Source organism: Dunckerocampus dactyliophorus, chromosome 13, assembly GCF_027744805.1.
Source record: "Dunckerocampus dactyliophorus isolate RoL2022-P2 chromosome 13, RoL_Ddac_1.1, whole genome shotgun sequence".
In the NCBI taxonomy this organism is placed as follows: domain Eukaryota; kingdom Metazoa; phylum Chordata; class Actinopteri; order Syngnathiformes; family Syngnathidae; genus Dunckerocampus; species Dunckerocampus dactyliophorus.
Genome location: NC_072831.1, coordinates 19,846,592 through 19,860,627, shown reverse-complemented (window position 1 = coordinate 19,860,627; position 14,036 = coordinate 19,846,592). Strand labels below are relative to the sequence as shown.

The 14,036-nt window shown below is 43.1% G+C and overlaps 1 protein-coding gene across 2 annotated transcripts in view; it reads left to right on the top strand.

Annotated features, from left to right (window-relative positions):
* LOC129192355 (peroxidasin) overlaps positions 1–14,036 on the top strand; it is a 67,023-nt gene that overhangs the window by 15,252 nt on the left and 37,735 nt on the right. Inside the window, exons 2-4 of one of the 2 annotated variants that reach the window (XM_054796302.1) lie at positions 1,397–1,468; positions 5,277–5,348; positions 12,826–12,897. In XM_054796302.1, the coding sequence (XP_054652277.1) occupies positions 1,397–1,468; positions 5,277–5,348; positions 12,826–12,897 (216 nt within the window). The remainder of the gene's footprint in view (positions 1–1,396; positions 1,469–5,276; positions 5,349–12,825; positions 12,898–14,036) is intronic. The other variant, XM_054796303.1, reaches the window with a different exon arrangement.

Here is a 14,036-nt window from a genome sequence, read left to right as displayed (position 1 = left end):
GGTCACACATATGCGAGCACCCTTTACAATATTTTAAAGGAAAACTGCACTTCTTTTGGAATTTTGCCCATTGTCCACAATCCTTATGCGAGACATGACCATATGTCTTTCTCTTTTCTATGCATTCTAAACATATAAAAACAGTTAAAAAGAGACAGCTCAGTACTGCACATAATGGGATCCATCTATGCCGCTCACTAAGACCGCTATTAAAAAACCTCCAACTAGGTGCATGTAGCAATATAGAAACGAAGGCCTACACCTAGCGTTAACTTTTCCAAACTCGGAAATAAAAACACAGCAGCAGTGGTGTCAGCTCAAATATGTAGCCTTACCTTTTTTGTAGAGGTCTGAGGCGTTGTGAGCACGATGCTGACGCGCTGCGGCCGAGTCTGTGGTGAAGCTAGTCACTAGCCGGCTAGTAGCTAGCCTGTGAGGCATAACTAAGTTCCAATGCACCAGTAACATTGTTCGATCAACGTAACAATGTTAGTAATAACAGTACCGCTGTAGCTAGCTTGTTTTCAAGCCAATTGTGGTCAATGTGTGCATAAATAATATGTATGCTATATGTGTCTCTATCTACATAGCATATATATCAATTCATACACTCTATTACTTAACATTGTTTTCAGGTTTTAAAAAAAATATTTTTAAGGTGTTTTTATTTTGTCGTGGCTGTGCGCCACAATCAATCAATTACTACTGTACGGCGCTGTAATGAGAAAGCTACACAGGTAATCCCATTATAATGTGTTTTAGAGCAGGGGTGACCAGATTCATGCATGGTGGTCTAAATTTATCACCACAAATAAATGAATGTATAGGAAACACTGTTATGTGTTTGTCCCTTTTTATTTTGTTTTCTGAGGACACGTGGATGTTGATGGTGCAATATGTTCCTAGTAGGGCAGAAGTTTCAGGAGGAAGACTGACGTATTGTACTCCTACTTTCTTCAACACCAAAAACTGACCAGAACTGTCACTGTCGATGCAGTACACTGCCGATGGAGATGTCATACAACTTCATGTCAAAAAATCCAAACTGTCCTTTTTAAGAACTTCATCGCATCATTTTATTGTATTTCTTTTGTGAGCACCAATGATTACCTCCATTTCAGGCTCCGATGCTGTCTTTACACATCCTTTTTAAATTAGGGGTTCAACGAGAGGGATGCCGCAACTCACTGACAGTTATGACAAGTTATTATCTTTTGGGCATATTTTATATAAATGTACCCTTGACAAGAGATTTTTTCTGAGCTGAGTAGTGCTGTCCATTATCCTCAAGGATCATTGTAGTTCCTGCAGATGCGTGTTTTCCTACTTAATAACATTTTTTTGTTGTCATTATGTTTTTTCTGGAATCTAATGTATTCTTTCTTTTACTCTGCAGGGACCTGAGATTCAACAAAATCAAGGATTTACAACCTGGATCTTTTAGCCGATTAAAGAACCTCAACACACTGTAAGTTTAGTTTTGCATGCACACTTATCATGTTTTGTTTACAAAAATGCGAAACCAAGAAGGCTGTAAACCTTATCCGTAGGTAATGAAATGAAAGATGCCATTCCGAAATGTGTTCCCTGAAAAGCTGTGTTTGCTTTGCACACTAAACACACAATGCTTGCTCTGACTGTTCTACTTTCACACATGTAGGCCAGCTTTGTAATGGTGTAGGAATTCATATTTCCACTTCCACACAGAAGACTATTCATCATATGCTCATCAATGGACATTGTGAAGATAATAGAGTCTGTCCAGTTTAAGGGCATACACAACATTTGCAAATTTGGAATGGCTTGTAACGCTGGCTTTACAGGATGTGGGCAACTCACACCTGGCATTTATAAAGCCGAGGTCTGCCATAGGTTGTACTCACAAAACGAGTACACCCTAACTGTGTTTAGCTGAACTAACTGTGGTGAGGTCACATGGAGACCTGGATAGCTCAGTTGGTAAAGCACCTGGCCTTTCACCTGGGGGGAGCATGGGCAACGTTCATCAGGTAGGGTGCTGTGGTTTGTGATGCTTGTAAGATGCTTGTTTGCCCTTGACCCTTGATTTCTGACCCTTGACTCCTGATCCCTAACCCTAACAGGGAGAGAATTGTGGGGGGTGTTTGTTCTGCAATAAAAGCCTGTTGTTCCGGCAATCAAGTCTGATGTTTGTGTGTCTCTGAGAGTGAAGCTGCTAAATTTGAAGCCAAGTACTGAGTGATGGGTGGGGCTTAAATCGGTACATTATGTCAAGTCTGAAATTGACATGGATCAGAACTTGCTATATTTATTGTTTATTATTCAGCTGTATGTGTACTGCGTATGGGTGTAAGTGATCTGTAAGACTTTATTACTGTATTTAATTATTTTTTAATGATCTGTGTGAAGTTGGTGATTCATGCAAACATCCAGTGGTGGCAGAGAGTGAAATAATCTGTCAACCTTGTTCACAATAGTTTTCTCAAAAGCACCGTGTTCAGTACTACAAGCAAAGTTTTCCAACTTGACCGTTTTGTTAATTCATGCAAATCTATGGTCTAAACTGATAATTTTGTTCATGCCATACAACTATAGGCTTGAGACCGGGACTTTAGCTTGGCTTATATGCCAACCAATATTAACCGATAGTATTTGTTTGTACAAATGGAATACATCCTGGCTGGGACCATCAGGGTTGCATATACTTTCCATTTCCAACACTAAAAGAGTAATATTTTTTATATGAACATGATGGAATGAGGGGCAGTAAAACAAAGTAGTCAAGAGGGATGCCTGAACGAAACTATACACTAGATTGCTACAGATATTATAGAAGCAAAGACACAGAGAGCTAGGCACAAGAGAGGGAGAGGGCTGCGGGGGGGCGTGCACATTTAGCTTGTCTTCTGGGCTCGAGAGAAGGAGAGGGCTGCGGGGGTTTAACCGAGTTTAACCGATTTTATTTAAAACTTGTTTTGAGATACAACCGGTTCTAGCTAAAACCTGTCTGAATAAAAACCGGCTTTGACAAGTTTCAATTGGTAAAATTGGTTAAAACATTCACACCGGTTTACACCGGTAGACCAGTTAAAACCTGGTTCTTTTTAAGTTAAGCCAAGCCTGATTTAACTAAAACTGGTTTTAATGAAACACAGTTGTAGTTAAAACCTGTTTTTAACACGGTAGCACAGTTTTAGCTAAGCCAGGCCTAACTAAAACCGGTTTTAGCTAAACCCGACTCAACCAAAACTGGGTTTAGTTAGTTAGACTATCAAACACTAATCTTGTTCAGAGTTTGTCTGTCTTCTGGGCATGTGCGTACCCCCGAGTGAGTGGGGGTGTGCATTTACTTTGTCTGTCTTTTTTTTTTTTTTTTCTACCCCTGTCCTGTCCAGCCTTTAAAGCAGATAGAATTGTAGATCTAAATGCCGTCAAGTGCTCAACAGATTTACTCTGCCAGGGAGAAGTGTGATATACACTTCCCCTGTTATACAAAATTTAATTGACTTTGATGCTTGTTATAAAGCAAATTTTGAGCGACTGGACCGGAGCAGGAGAGGACAGAGAAGAAGAGAAAAGGAAACGGGGTGGGGGGTGCGGGGATGAGAGACAAGAGACAAGGACAACAGCAGCAGCAACAACAATTGTGACAACAAGAACAGAACAACAGAAACATACAGAACGACATCAGCAAATAAATGTCTGTGACAACTATAAAGACGAACAAGGACATAAGGACAAAGGACAAAACAATATGAACAACCACAATGACAATGCTGTCAATGACAATCACACATAATAGTAGTCATAAAATGATGAACTATGATAGTGATCACAATGACAATACTGCATTGAAACAGTCACACATAATAGTAGTCATGAAATGATGAACTATGATAGTGATCACAATGACAATACTGCATTGAAACAGTCACACATAATAGTAGTCATGAAATGATGAACTATGATAGTGATCACAATGACAATACCGCATTGAAACAGTCACACATAATTGTAGTAATGAAATGATTATCCATGATAGTGAACAGAATGATAATTACTGTAATGCACATCTTTGTAAAAAAAAAAAAACAAACTATAGTCATACTGCTGATATCACCGTCGCTGTAATAAAATCAACAACATAATAACACCCTGGTTAACTCGGTGAGTAATGTGGGGAAGTACGTATGTACTGTGAGTGTGCATATGTACAGGTATCTCTGTATGTGGGGAAGACTTCATATATATATATATATATATATATATATATATATATATATATATATATATATATATATATATATATATATATATATATATATATATAAAGGTGCAAGAATGTGTGGGCGTGTAATTGTCACTGAGAATGCATGAAAGGAAAGGGGCCGCCTTCCACCTCCCAGAGAGCCCCGCCCCAAATAGCCAGGCCGAGCCCCCGCCGTCAGAAGGCCACCAGGCCCACAGGGGCAGGCAGCACGAAGATCAGTGCCCCAAAAGCCAGCCCAGAGAGCCCTCCCCCCCAGGAAGACCAGCAAGGGGCCAAAGAGAGGTAATCCCAGGACAGGGCGCCGGCGGGCCGGAGGACTGCCAACCCCTGAGACCAGCGAGAGATCACACCCCACAAAGGCAGACGAGTACCGGGGGCCACAAACGGGCAGGCCCAGAGACGACCCCACAACCGGAAAGAAGCCCGCCCGCGCCGGAAGCGCCAATCCCCGCCCCCCGCCACCCCCACCCCCAGGGAGCGGAGCCCGGCCCGCCCCGGGCCAACCCACGCCCGACCCCCGACACAGGGCCGCCCTGCCCAGGGATGCAGGAGGCACACCCTCCACCCACCCGGCGGAGGCACGGGCGGCAGAGATGTATCACCCAGCACCCGACCCCACGGAGCAAACCCCTGTATGCCCCCCCCAAAAATAAATAAATAAATAAATAAAAGTACACACACGCACGTACATACACACCCCTACGCCCCCACGCGCACGCACATACACACTCCTACGCACTCAAGCGCGCACACACACGCACGCACACACACAGTGGTCGACTGCCCGACACCCGGAAGCTTTGTCTGTCTTCTGGGCATGTGCGTACCCCCGAGTGAGTGGGGGTGTGCATTTAGTTTAGAGGGAGAGATCTGCACTTGAGAGTACGAAGGCCCGCGGAGGGCTATTGACAACCCCGTGACAGCCGGGCTGCGTGGATGTGGTAGCCATCCGGTGTACGATTGAAGAGCTTGTGTACTAACAAACTAACTAACTCAAAAATAACTTTTTATTTTTCTTTTTTTGCAGCCTCCTTAACAACAATCATATACGAAGAATCCCCAAGGGGGCATTTGAAGATCTGGAAAATCTCAAGTATCTGTAAGTTGGCCTTATATCAGTCCTGTGTTTGTTTTACAGGTCATGTGATGTGTGTTGGCGGCAGGTTAGCCAAAAACAACATGCCAAACTTGCAATTAAAGAGGGAGATGGATGACTGCTACACTGCTTAGTCAGGGAACTAATTTGAAAGTCTTTCACTTTTTCAAAATGATATGGAGGAGGTGTTTGTGTCAGTTAAGCGCACTTTCGTTATCACAAGTCTTCATTTTTCTTAGTGCGCTTCCCTTGCTGACATATGCTAAACACCCACGTATATTGTTCTTATAGTAGGGGAAAATGAAGTTAAACACCCACTGTAGTAGTATTGTAGTCTAAACACACCTCGTACGCAAGTAAGAAGACAGAGCAACTTTGTTGCTATTTTTTAGCGGGTATTCTGAGAACTCTTTTTTGAAAGTGACTAGTCACTATTTATGGTCTAATTGGAGAGTTTTGTAGATTTATATTGCTCTTTCCAGTTTTTGTCTCTCGCATAACCTTATTCCTCTCTTCTACAGCGTCCATTACGATCATATACACATATGTCATTATCAATTATGCAGTCACACTTAGCAGTAAGTTGTGGCCTGCAAATGGAGGAACAATTTCACCCTCTGATCCAGCATCTAATATACTGGATAAGTAGAGTTAAGTTGGTTGTGGGTTTGATGGAAGCTTACCCCCCCCCCCCCCCCCCCCCCCCCCCCCCCCGCTTTCTTGTTAGCTCAGTGACCCTTCAACATGTCAGTACATGTTCCGTTCTGTAGTACAGTTCGTCCTCACTGTTCAGTGTTGTGGCATTTTACAATGACAGATCAGGTCTTTCTTCAAAGCACAGTGTATCTAAAACCTGCACCATTTTTCTGACCTTTGTGATTAGTGTAAAGTGTATCTTCACCCCTCTCCACCTCCAGCTCACCCACTGGTCTACGGCTGTATCTCCAGCCTCATCTTGTAGGTGCAGATATATGATTATAGTTGTTTTAGCGTGGTTGTTCATTACAGTAAAGTGATTGTTGATAGAACACCTCTTTTGTTATTCTCTCAACTTCTGGGTAAAAGCTACAGTATTTTATATCTACACAAAAAGATCACAATCCGCGAGATGTATAGTGCGGAAGAGTTTGCAGCTGTGAAATGGGTAGATTGCACATTTCCCAGCATGCTTTGTTGTACTGTAAATTCCAGTGTATAAGCCTCAAATTTTTTCTCAAACTTTGAACGCTGCGGCTTATACACCGGCTAGTATGTGTATAAAAAGTACATTTTCTTTAATGTTTGGCGTGGTCATTTTCTAATCCCATGACATCTCCTATACTTCAGAACTACTACAAATCGTTTAAATATGTAATTCGGAAAACACTATTACTAACATAGTCCACCATGACTTCTAAAAGTTCAGGAAACAACCAAAACACGCTGAGAAGCCACCATTCTCTGCGTTTGCTAAACCTGCTGTTGCTGCACACACTTGAGCGAGCAACATCAATCACAGTTTATACTATAACCAAATGTAAAACATTGTTGGAGTTGAATAATTCAATAAATACTATAAATAAACCACCAAGATTGCAAAGCCTGCTACGATGAATGAAGACAAAAGGAAATGTAACAGAAAAGCAGAGACGTACCTGGATACAGGAGAATCCACACACGGATCCACGAGCTATGATGACTCAAAGGTGCCACTGTACCGTGGTTCTTAAGTTCAGAGGATAAATCGAGCAGAAATAAAAGGTAATATCCAGCAATTTCACAAGTGGCCCTACGTAAACCTTACGTATGGTAATGTACGTGGCTCCACAGGCGTACACGTCATATCTGCTGACGTAATTCAACAGAAATACAAATACATTAAATATACCATAGATATAAAATGGTGTGTTGTTCTCTTGGAGGTGAATAAAGTATCTATCCATCTCAATTTCACAAGTGACCCTACGTAAACCTTACGCACATAGCGTCACAGGCGTACAACGCACATAGCGTCACAGGCGTATAGGGGTACATGTCCGCTGACATTCTTCTTTCTCTTCTTGTTTATGGCGGGTGGCAACCAATGTTTAGGTGTGTGCTACCATCTACTGTACCGGAATGTAGATGCGTTGTGCACATTCGCAGTGAACCAGGTAGTGACAAACTTCCATCATACGAAACGCACATAGAAATGGATATGATACCACTTTCAAGTTAAGTCTATGGATTTGAGGATAAACGGCATAGAAGATGGATGGATGGATGGATGGCAATGGACTCGGCTGTCAAGACAAGAAAACATGACTGCTTCACATAGGACTACTGCCATTGAAGCTCACTGAAAGAGGGAGACCAGACATTTTAACGAAATTAGGACGCTGTTCAATTTTGACACGGATTCACCGAGCGTTTGATTGTTCACCCAATAATAGGGAACGTGAGCTGGGATTAAACCATTGTGAGACGGGTTAGTTTCATCCTACTGATGATGTGTTGTGTTGTATGAAAGGTATAAAAAATCTTTCTGTGTAACGTCTTTCTGTGCGCTAGATATCCCATTTTACATTTGACATGTTTCTACAGTATATTTCTAACGTATAACATTTGACGGTAGTTGCTGTGTGACAAGTTTAATGTTGTTTGTAAGTGAAACCGTGAGTCAGACTGTTATATTGAGTAATGACCTCCTGCCATTTCCAATGGGTTGCCAAGCTTGTTGTGAGTTTATTCATAGCTAATGATTGGCTCCTGTCAAGTAAAAAACTCCTTACGGACTCATGCGTGCCACAATATGCCACTTTATGACGTGGATATTACACAGATATACAGCGATGTATCTCATATAAGAAGAAATCTGTTTTTTCCTCTAAATTTAGTGGGTGCGGCTAATACACTGGAACTTACGGTCGTTTAAATTATCATTTTTGACTGTCTTATGTCTCTTTGCGGTGTTGTTTGTACAGACAGGTTGTAATAGTTTTTTAAATTGGTGTCGTTTTTAGTCCTGTACAGTATGTCCTGTACAGTGTATTGTTACTTTGAATCCAAATCTCGTACTTTTAGTAACAATGGTTGTGCAGTTAGTGCTAATTAGTGGCACTTATGTTCAGGAATAGTGAAATCTGACAGAATTAATGTCTTACGCTGATCATCGTAAACACATTGCTTGAGGTTTGCAATACGCCACGTCACATGAAATGAAAATTATATTAAGTTAACCCGTATCGCAAACCTCAAGTAATGTGTTTACGATGATTACTAAGTAATTACTGTTCCAAACTTTACAACGGCGTTACCATTACTGGCAGTGAAATGTGGCGCGTTATTATTGTGGCGTCCTGACAGACTCGTACAGTCTGGCTCTTATATGCTGCATCGGAATAGACTTTGGAGTTTTCACTGTAATTCTGAAATTTTCAAATGACTGAACACATTATGTTTAATTCACTGTAGTGGGGCACCGTGTGGTGGCCTAGTGGTTAGCATGTTGGCCGCACAGTCAGGAGGGGATCAAGGGTTTGACTCTCTGTTTGGGCATCTCTGTATGGAGTTTGCATGTTCTCCCTGTGTGTGGGGGTTTTCTCCAGGTAATGGGAGCCTCTAAAACCGTCATAGATGTGAGTGTGAACGTGCCCTGCGATTGGCTGGCGAGGTGTACCCCGCCTCTTACCCAAAATCAGCTGGAATAGGCTCCAGCTTACCGTGACCCTAAGGAGGATAAGCGGCATAGAAAATGGAAGACTTATCTCAATATGCATATCACTTAACATTTTTTGTTCCCCCTCATTTGTTCCACTCAGGGCTGAAACCAGATAGCATGGATAACAGACACTTTTCCAATGAAGAATGCAATGATTAAAGGGGGTTTATTTTTCCATGCGCTGCATCACGTGTGCAGCGGGGAGATATGCATCTGTCATCATGGGTGCTATTGTGGAAAATGCAAAATAAAGACAGGACATGAAAGGACAGACAGCTGCCATTGTTTTTCTTGTGTCATATTTCTTTTGGCATGTAAGATGGATGGGGAACATCCATATGTCAAGAGGGTTGTTGTCACAGAGCAGAGTTCAAATTCTTTGAACTGTGTGTGTTTGCAGTCGATGAAATACTTTGTTATTTACTTCAGTAACCTTTTTTAGAAATCTTCCAAATTATCATTATTTTATAACCATATATACTTTTAATTAGGGGTGTGACAAGATCTCTGGTCACAAGATCATGCGGGATTAAAACATTCACAAACATTCATTTTTCTTAAAAAAAAATGTCTCATAGGCCTGGGATGATAATAAATAAATGAATTAATCACACAATGAATGAAAACGAACTTGATAATTTTCCCGGCCTCAATATATTGTCATGTGCATGCGTGTCTGTTTTCCTCGTCTCTCACCTCCAAACAGGCAGGAAAAGGGTTCACTCACCGTATTGGTTTCAGCACTTTGGCAGACCTTTTTCAATCAGTCTCTTTGTCTCGGTCGGTGGAGGTGGGACCGGTAGCATACATACAGAGTGAAAAGAAGTGTAACGTAATAGAAATTAAATTAGTAGATTGCAATATTTTTTTTTCATTGTACTTTTCTTAAAACTACAGTAATGTTAAAATCTTGTCTCGTCTCTTTCTCACAGACTCAATCTTGTGTGTCGTCATGAACTGAGTGTCTCGTGACACCCCTACCTTTTAATACATTGTATTCAGTTTAGTCACAGATTGTTTTCACTACAGTATATGGTTCTGGAGTTTTCATTTGTTACAAAAAAACGAAACACACATCAACCAATAGAAGCTCTTTAATGTTGAGTCAATTGGAATCCATTGTAACTGAGTTTTTGTTGTTGTTGTTGTTGTTGTTGTTGTTTTTTTTTTTTGTTTTTTTTTACCAAATATGGTCCGTGAACACCACCTTATCATGGTGGAGGGATTTGAGTGCCTGAGTGAACCTAAAAGCTATGCTGTCCAGGGCTATATGCCTTTCGTAGGGTCTCCCAAGGCAAACAGGTCCAGGGTGATGGGCCAAACAAAGAGTGATTCAGAAGACCCTATGAAGAAAAACAAGAGGACGTGTGGCACCGGGGCCTCACCCTGTAGCAAGGATAAGAAGCCACACTTCAACGCCCATGTGGGCAATGACAGTGTAATCTCTCGATCTGAACCCGTGCGGTATGTTATTGGACTTCTGTGCAAACCACAGTTTGTCCAGAGCGAACACCATGTTTGAACATAAGGATGTCTACAAGTGCACTTGGCACCAGGACACCCTAGGCCGCAGGTCTATGATCGTCAGACCTGCATCCGCATGTTCTGGACTTGCGGGTAAAGAGATGGGCTGAGCTGGCGGGGGAGGATGCCAGACAGACCTGGGAGACGCAAATGTGTAATGGAGGTGTGCTGGGAATGTCTGGCAGAGTCTCCCGTTCATCGAGTCTTCAACACTCACCTCTGGCACAGCTTTGCCTGCATCCCAGGGGAGGACAAAGATATAAAGTCCGAATGGGCCGTATTCCGGGCCTCCATTCCAGAATCAGCCGATCATAGCTGCGGCCGCAAGGTGGTCTGTGCCGAACCCGATTGTGGACACCAGAGATCAATACTGCCGTCAAACTGAAAGAGTCTTACTGAGCATGGATGACTTGTGGGACTCCTGAAGCAGCTGACCGGTACCGGCAGGCCTAGCAGCAAGTGGTTTTTGTACCGGTCACGGAACACTGGACCAGCTCTAGACCCTTGTAAGGGTGCTGAATGGTACATGGGAGTTTGCCCAACCGGTCTACATGGGTTTTGTAGACTTGGAAAAAAGGCATTCAACCATGTTCCTTGTGGTGTCCGGTGGGGGGTGCTCCAGGGGTACGGGATTGGTGGCGTGCTACTACTTGCCATTCGGTCCTTGTACAACCGGAGTAGGAGTCTAGTTTGCATTGCCAGCAGTAAGTTGAGCCTGTGTGCGGTGAACGTTACACTTTGCCAAGGCTGCCCTTTGTCACCGATTCTGTTCATAACTGTCATGGACAGGATTTCTAGCCGCAGCCAAAGCATCGAGAGGATCCAGTTTGGGGGCGACTTCTCTGCTATTCGCAGACGATGTGGTCCTGATGGCCTAATCAGGCTGTAATCTTCATTGTGAGTGTGAAGCTTCTGGGATGAGACTCAGCACCTCAAAATTCAAGGCCATGGTTTACAGTCGGCAAAGGGTGGATTGCGAGGTCTTGCCCCAGGTGGAGGAGTTCAAGTATCTTGGGGTCTTGTTCACGAGGCAGGGAAGGTTGGAACTTGAGGTCGACGGCACAGCGTCTGCAGTAATGCGGTCACTGTACCGGACCATTATGGTGAAGAGACTCTCAATTTACCGGTTGATCTATAGTCATGTGTTTTGCGTTGTGACCGAAAGAATGAGATTGCAGATAAACGTGGCTGAAATTTGTTTCCTACGTAGCATGGCTGGACTCACCCTAAGAAATAGGGTGAGGAGGTTGCTGCTCCGGGAGGAGCTCAGAGTAGAGCCGCTGCTCCTTCAGAGAGGAGCCAGTTGAGGTTGCTTGGGCATTTAGTGCGGATGCCTCCTTGCTGAGGCGTGCCCAGCTGGGAGAAGGCCCCGGGGCAGACCTAGGACACGCTGGAGGGATTATGTCTCACAGCTGGCCTGGGAAGGCCTTGGGGTCCTCCCGGGGGAACTGGAAGAGGTGGCCGGGGACCGGGAAGTCTGGACTTCCCTACTGAGACTGGTGCCCCGGACCCGGATAAGCAGAGGAAAATGAATGGAATGGAAAATGGTTCTGAGCCCTATAGAGGCAGTATTTCATTTTCTGTGCCACTTAATCTTTATTAGTGTCGCGGTGGTATGCTGGAGCCTATCCCAGCTGACTTTGGGTGGAAGGAGGAGTACACCTGGATTGGTCATCAGCCAGTCACTTGGCACATAGACACTAGCAACCATTCACACTCATATCCATACCGATGGACAATTTAGAGTTGCCAAATAACCTAACATGCATATTTTTGGAAGCTGGAGTACCCGGAGAAAACCCACGCACGCACAGGGAGAACATGCAAACGCCACATAAAGATGTCCAACGGAGATTCAAACCCAGAGAGTGATGTGGCTAATTGATACTGAGTGTTGTAATGTTTTTCACAACTGTATTGTGAACATTAACACTTTGCAAATACAGTGATTACTCAAGTTTTCCACAGCTCACTACAATTAAAAGTATGTTTCATTGCTCTCTGGTCTGCAGCTAAAGAGAGAACAAACGGTAAAAGTGCATTAGCGCCAGTTTGGTTAATTTTCTGCAATGCCGTTCCAAGTACATACGTATGTGCAAATTGAAAACAGCCTCCGACGGCCTTGTTTATAATGCACAAGGCCAACCTCGCCTTGCAGAACTGCAACTTAAACAATCTTTTTGTTTGATCTGCCTCTTTTCTTAATCACCAGGCAGAATTCAGATGATCCAGATGTGTGAGTGTGTTACTAATGTTACTGGTTATCTCTCCTTTCAGCTATTTGTACAAGAATGAAATCCAATCAATTGACCGACAAGCGTTTAAGGGGCTTGTCTCTCTTGAGCAACTGTAAGTGACCAACTTTTTCGCCACTTTTTCCCATTGTCCTCCCTGTTGCTGCTCCTCCCGCCTACTGTCTCGCCGTGCTCGCTCCCCCCCCCCCCCCCCCCAAAAAAAAAAAAAACAGCTGCTGCCAACAAGTGATGAGGAATGTAAAGGTCTACATCTACATGTTCATGAATAATTCCATAACATGACTATGCAGGCCTTTCACAGGTATAATGATAGCACTACTCATTTGCATATACAATGTAGTTATTCCTCACTTATTCGCGCCACCACTCACCTTCCCTCCTCCACCATGCATGCCATGTGTGCACCCACCCTTGTATGACGCGCTGACCCCCTTTGACCCTTTTTGCATGACTCGCATGTCTTTTAGCCTGGACGACAGATATGCAGCAACACCCCCACCGCAACACCCATGCGAAGCTTGTAGCATGATGTTTGTGCTGCTGATAGTGCCATCATAGTGCCGAGCTGGAGTGTTTGTCTTACTACCTTAGACCGCTCTCCCACTGTTTGTCCTCATTTTTGACAATCGTTCAGTATATTGAAATGAAAGTGAAAAGTTCAGCATTTGCTAGATAAAATGTGCGTTTGACAAGAAAAATCCTTAATGGTGGATTTATGATTGTAATGATATTTTTCTTTGACCATAATCAAAAGCCAATGTGATTGATTAACACAAATTTCCTCAGGCTTGATATAATCTGTGACTTCACTTAGCTGCATTAACGGAGAACAAATGGCTAATTCACTAAATCCGATTCCCAACACCAGGCATCGTGCCCAACAGGTGTTTTCAATTTTGGCGTAATAATGTCAGGTTTCATAAGCGGGTGACAAGTTCGGAGCCAGATTGCATGCTCTCAAAAACATTGACTACATCCCACAAGGCAACAGATGCCAAAGCTTTAATTCACATACTTCTTTGAGGGAATGAGCTGATTCAAAGGCACATTCCTACATGACCCGCCAGCATTCATTTTATCTGAGCAAAGCATGACCACACATGCCAAATGTGGGCAAAATATTGGCGGGAAAAAGGAATGCAAAGTAGACCACACACTTATTGCAAAAGCTATACTGGAGTAAAGCCATTTTTTTTAAGCAATGAAATGGATGGATGGGTGGATGTCTTAACA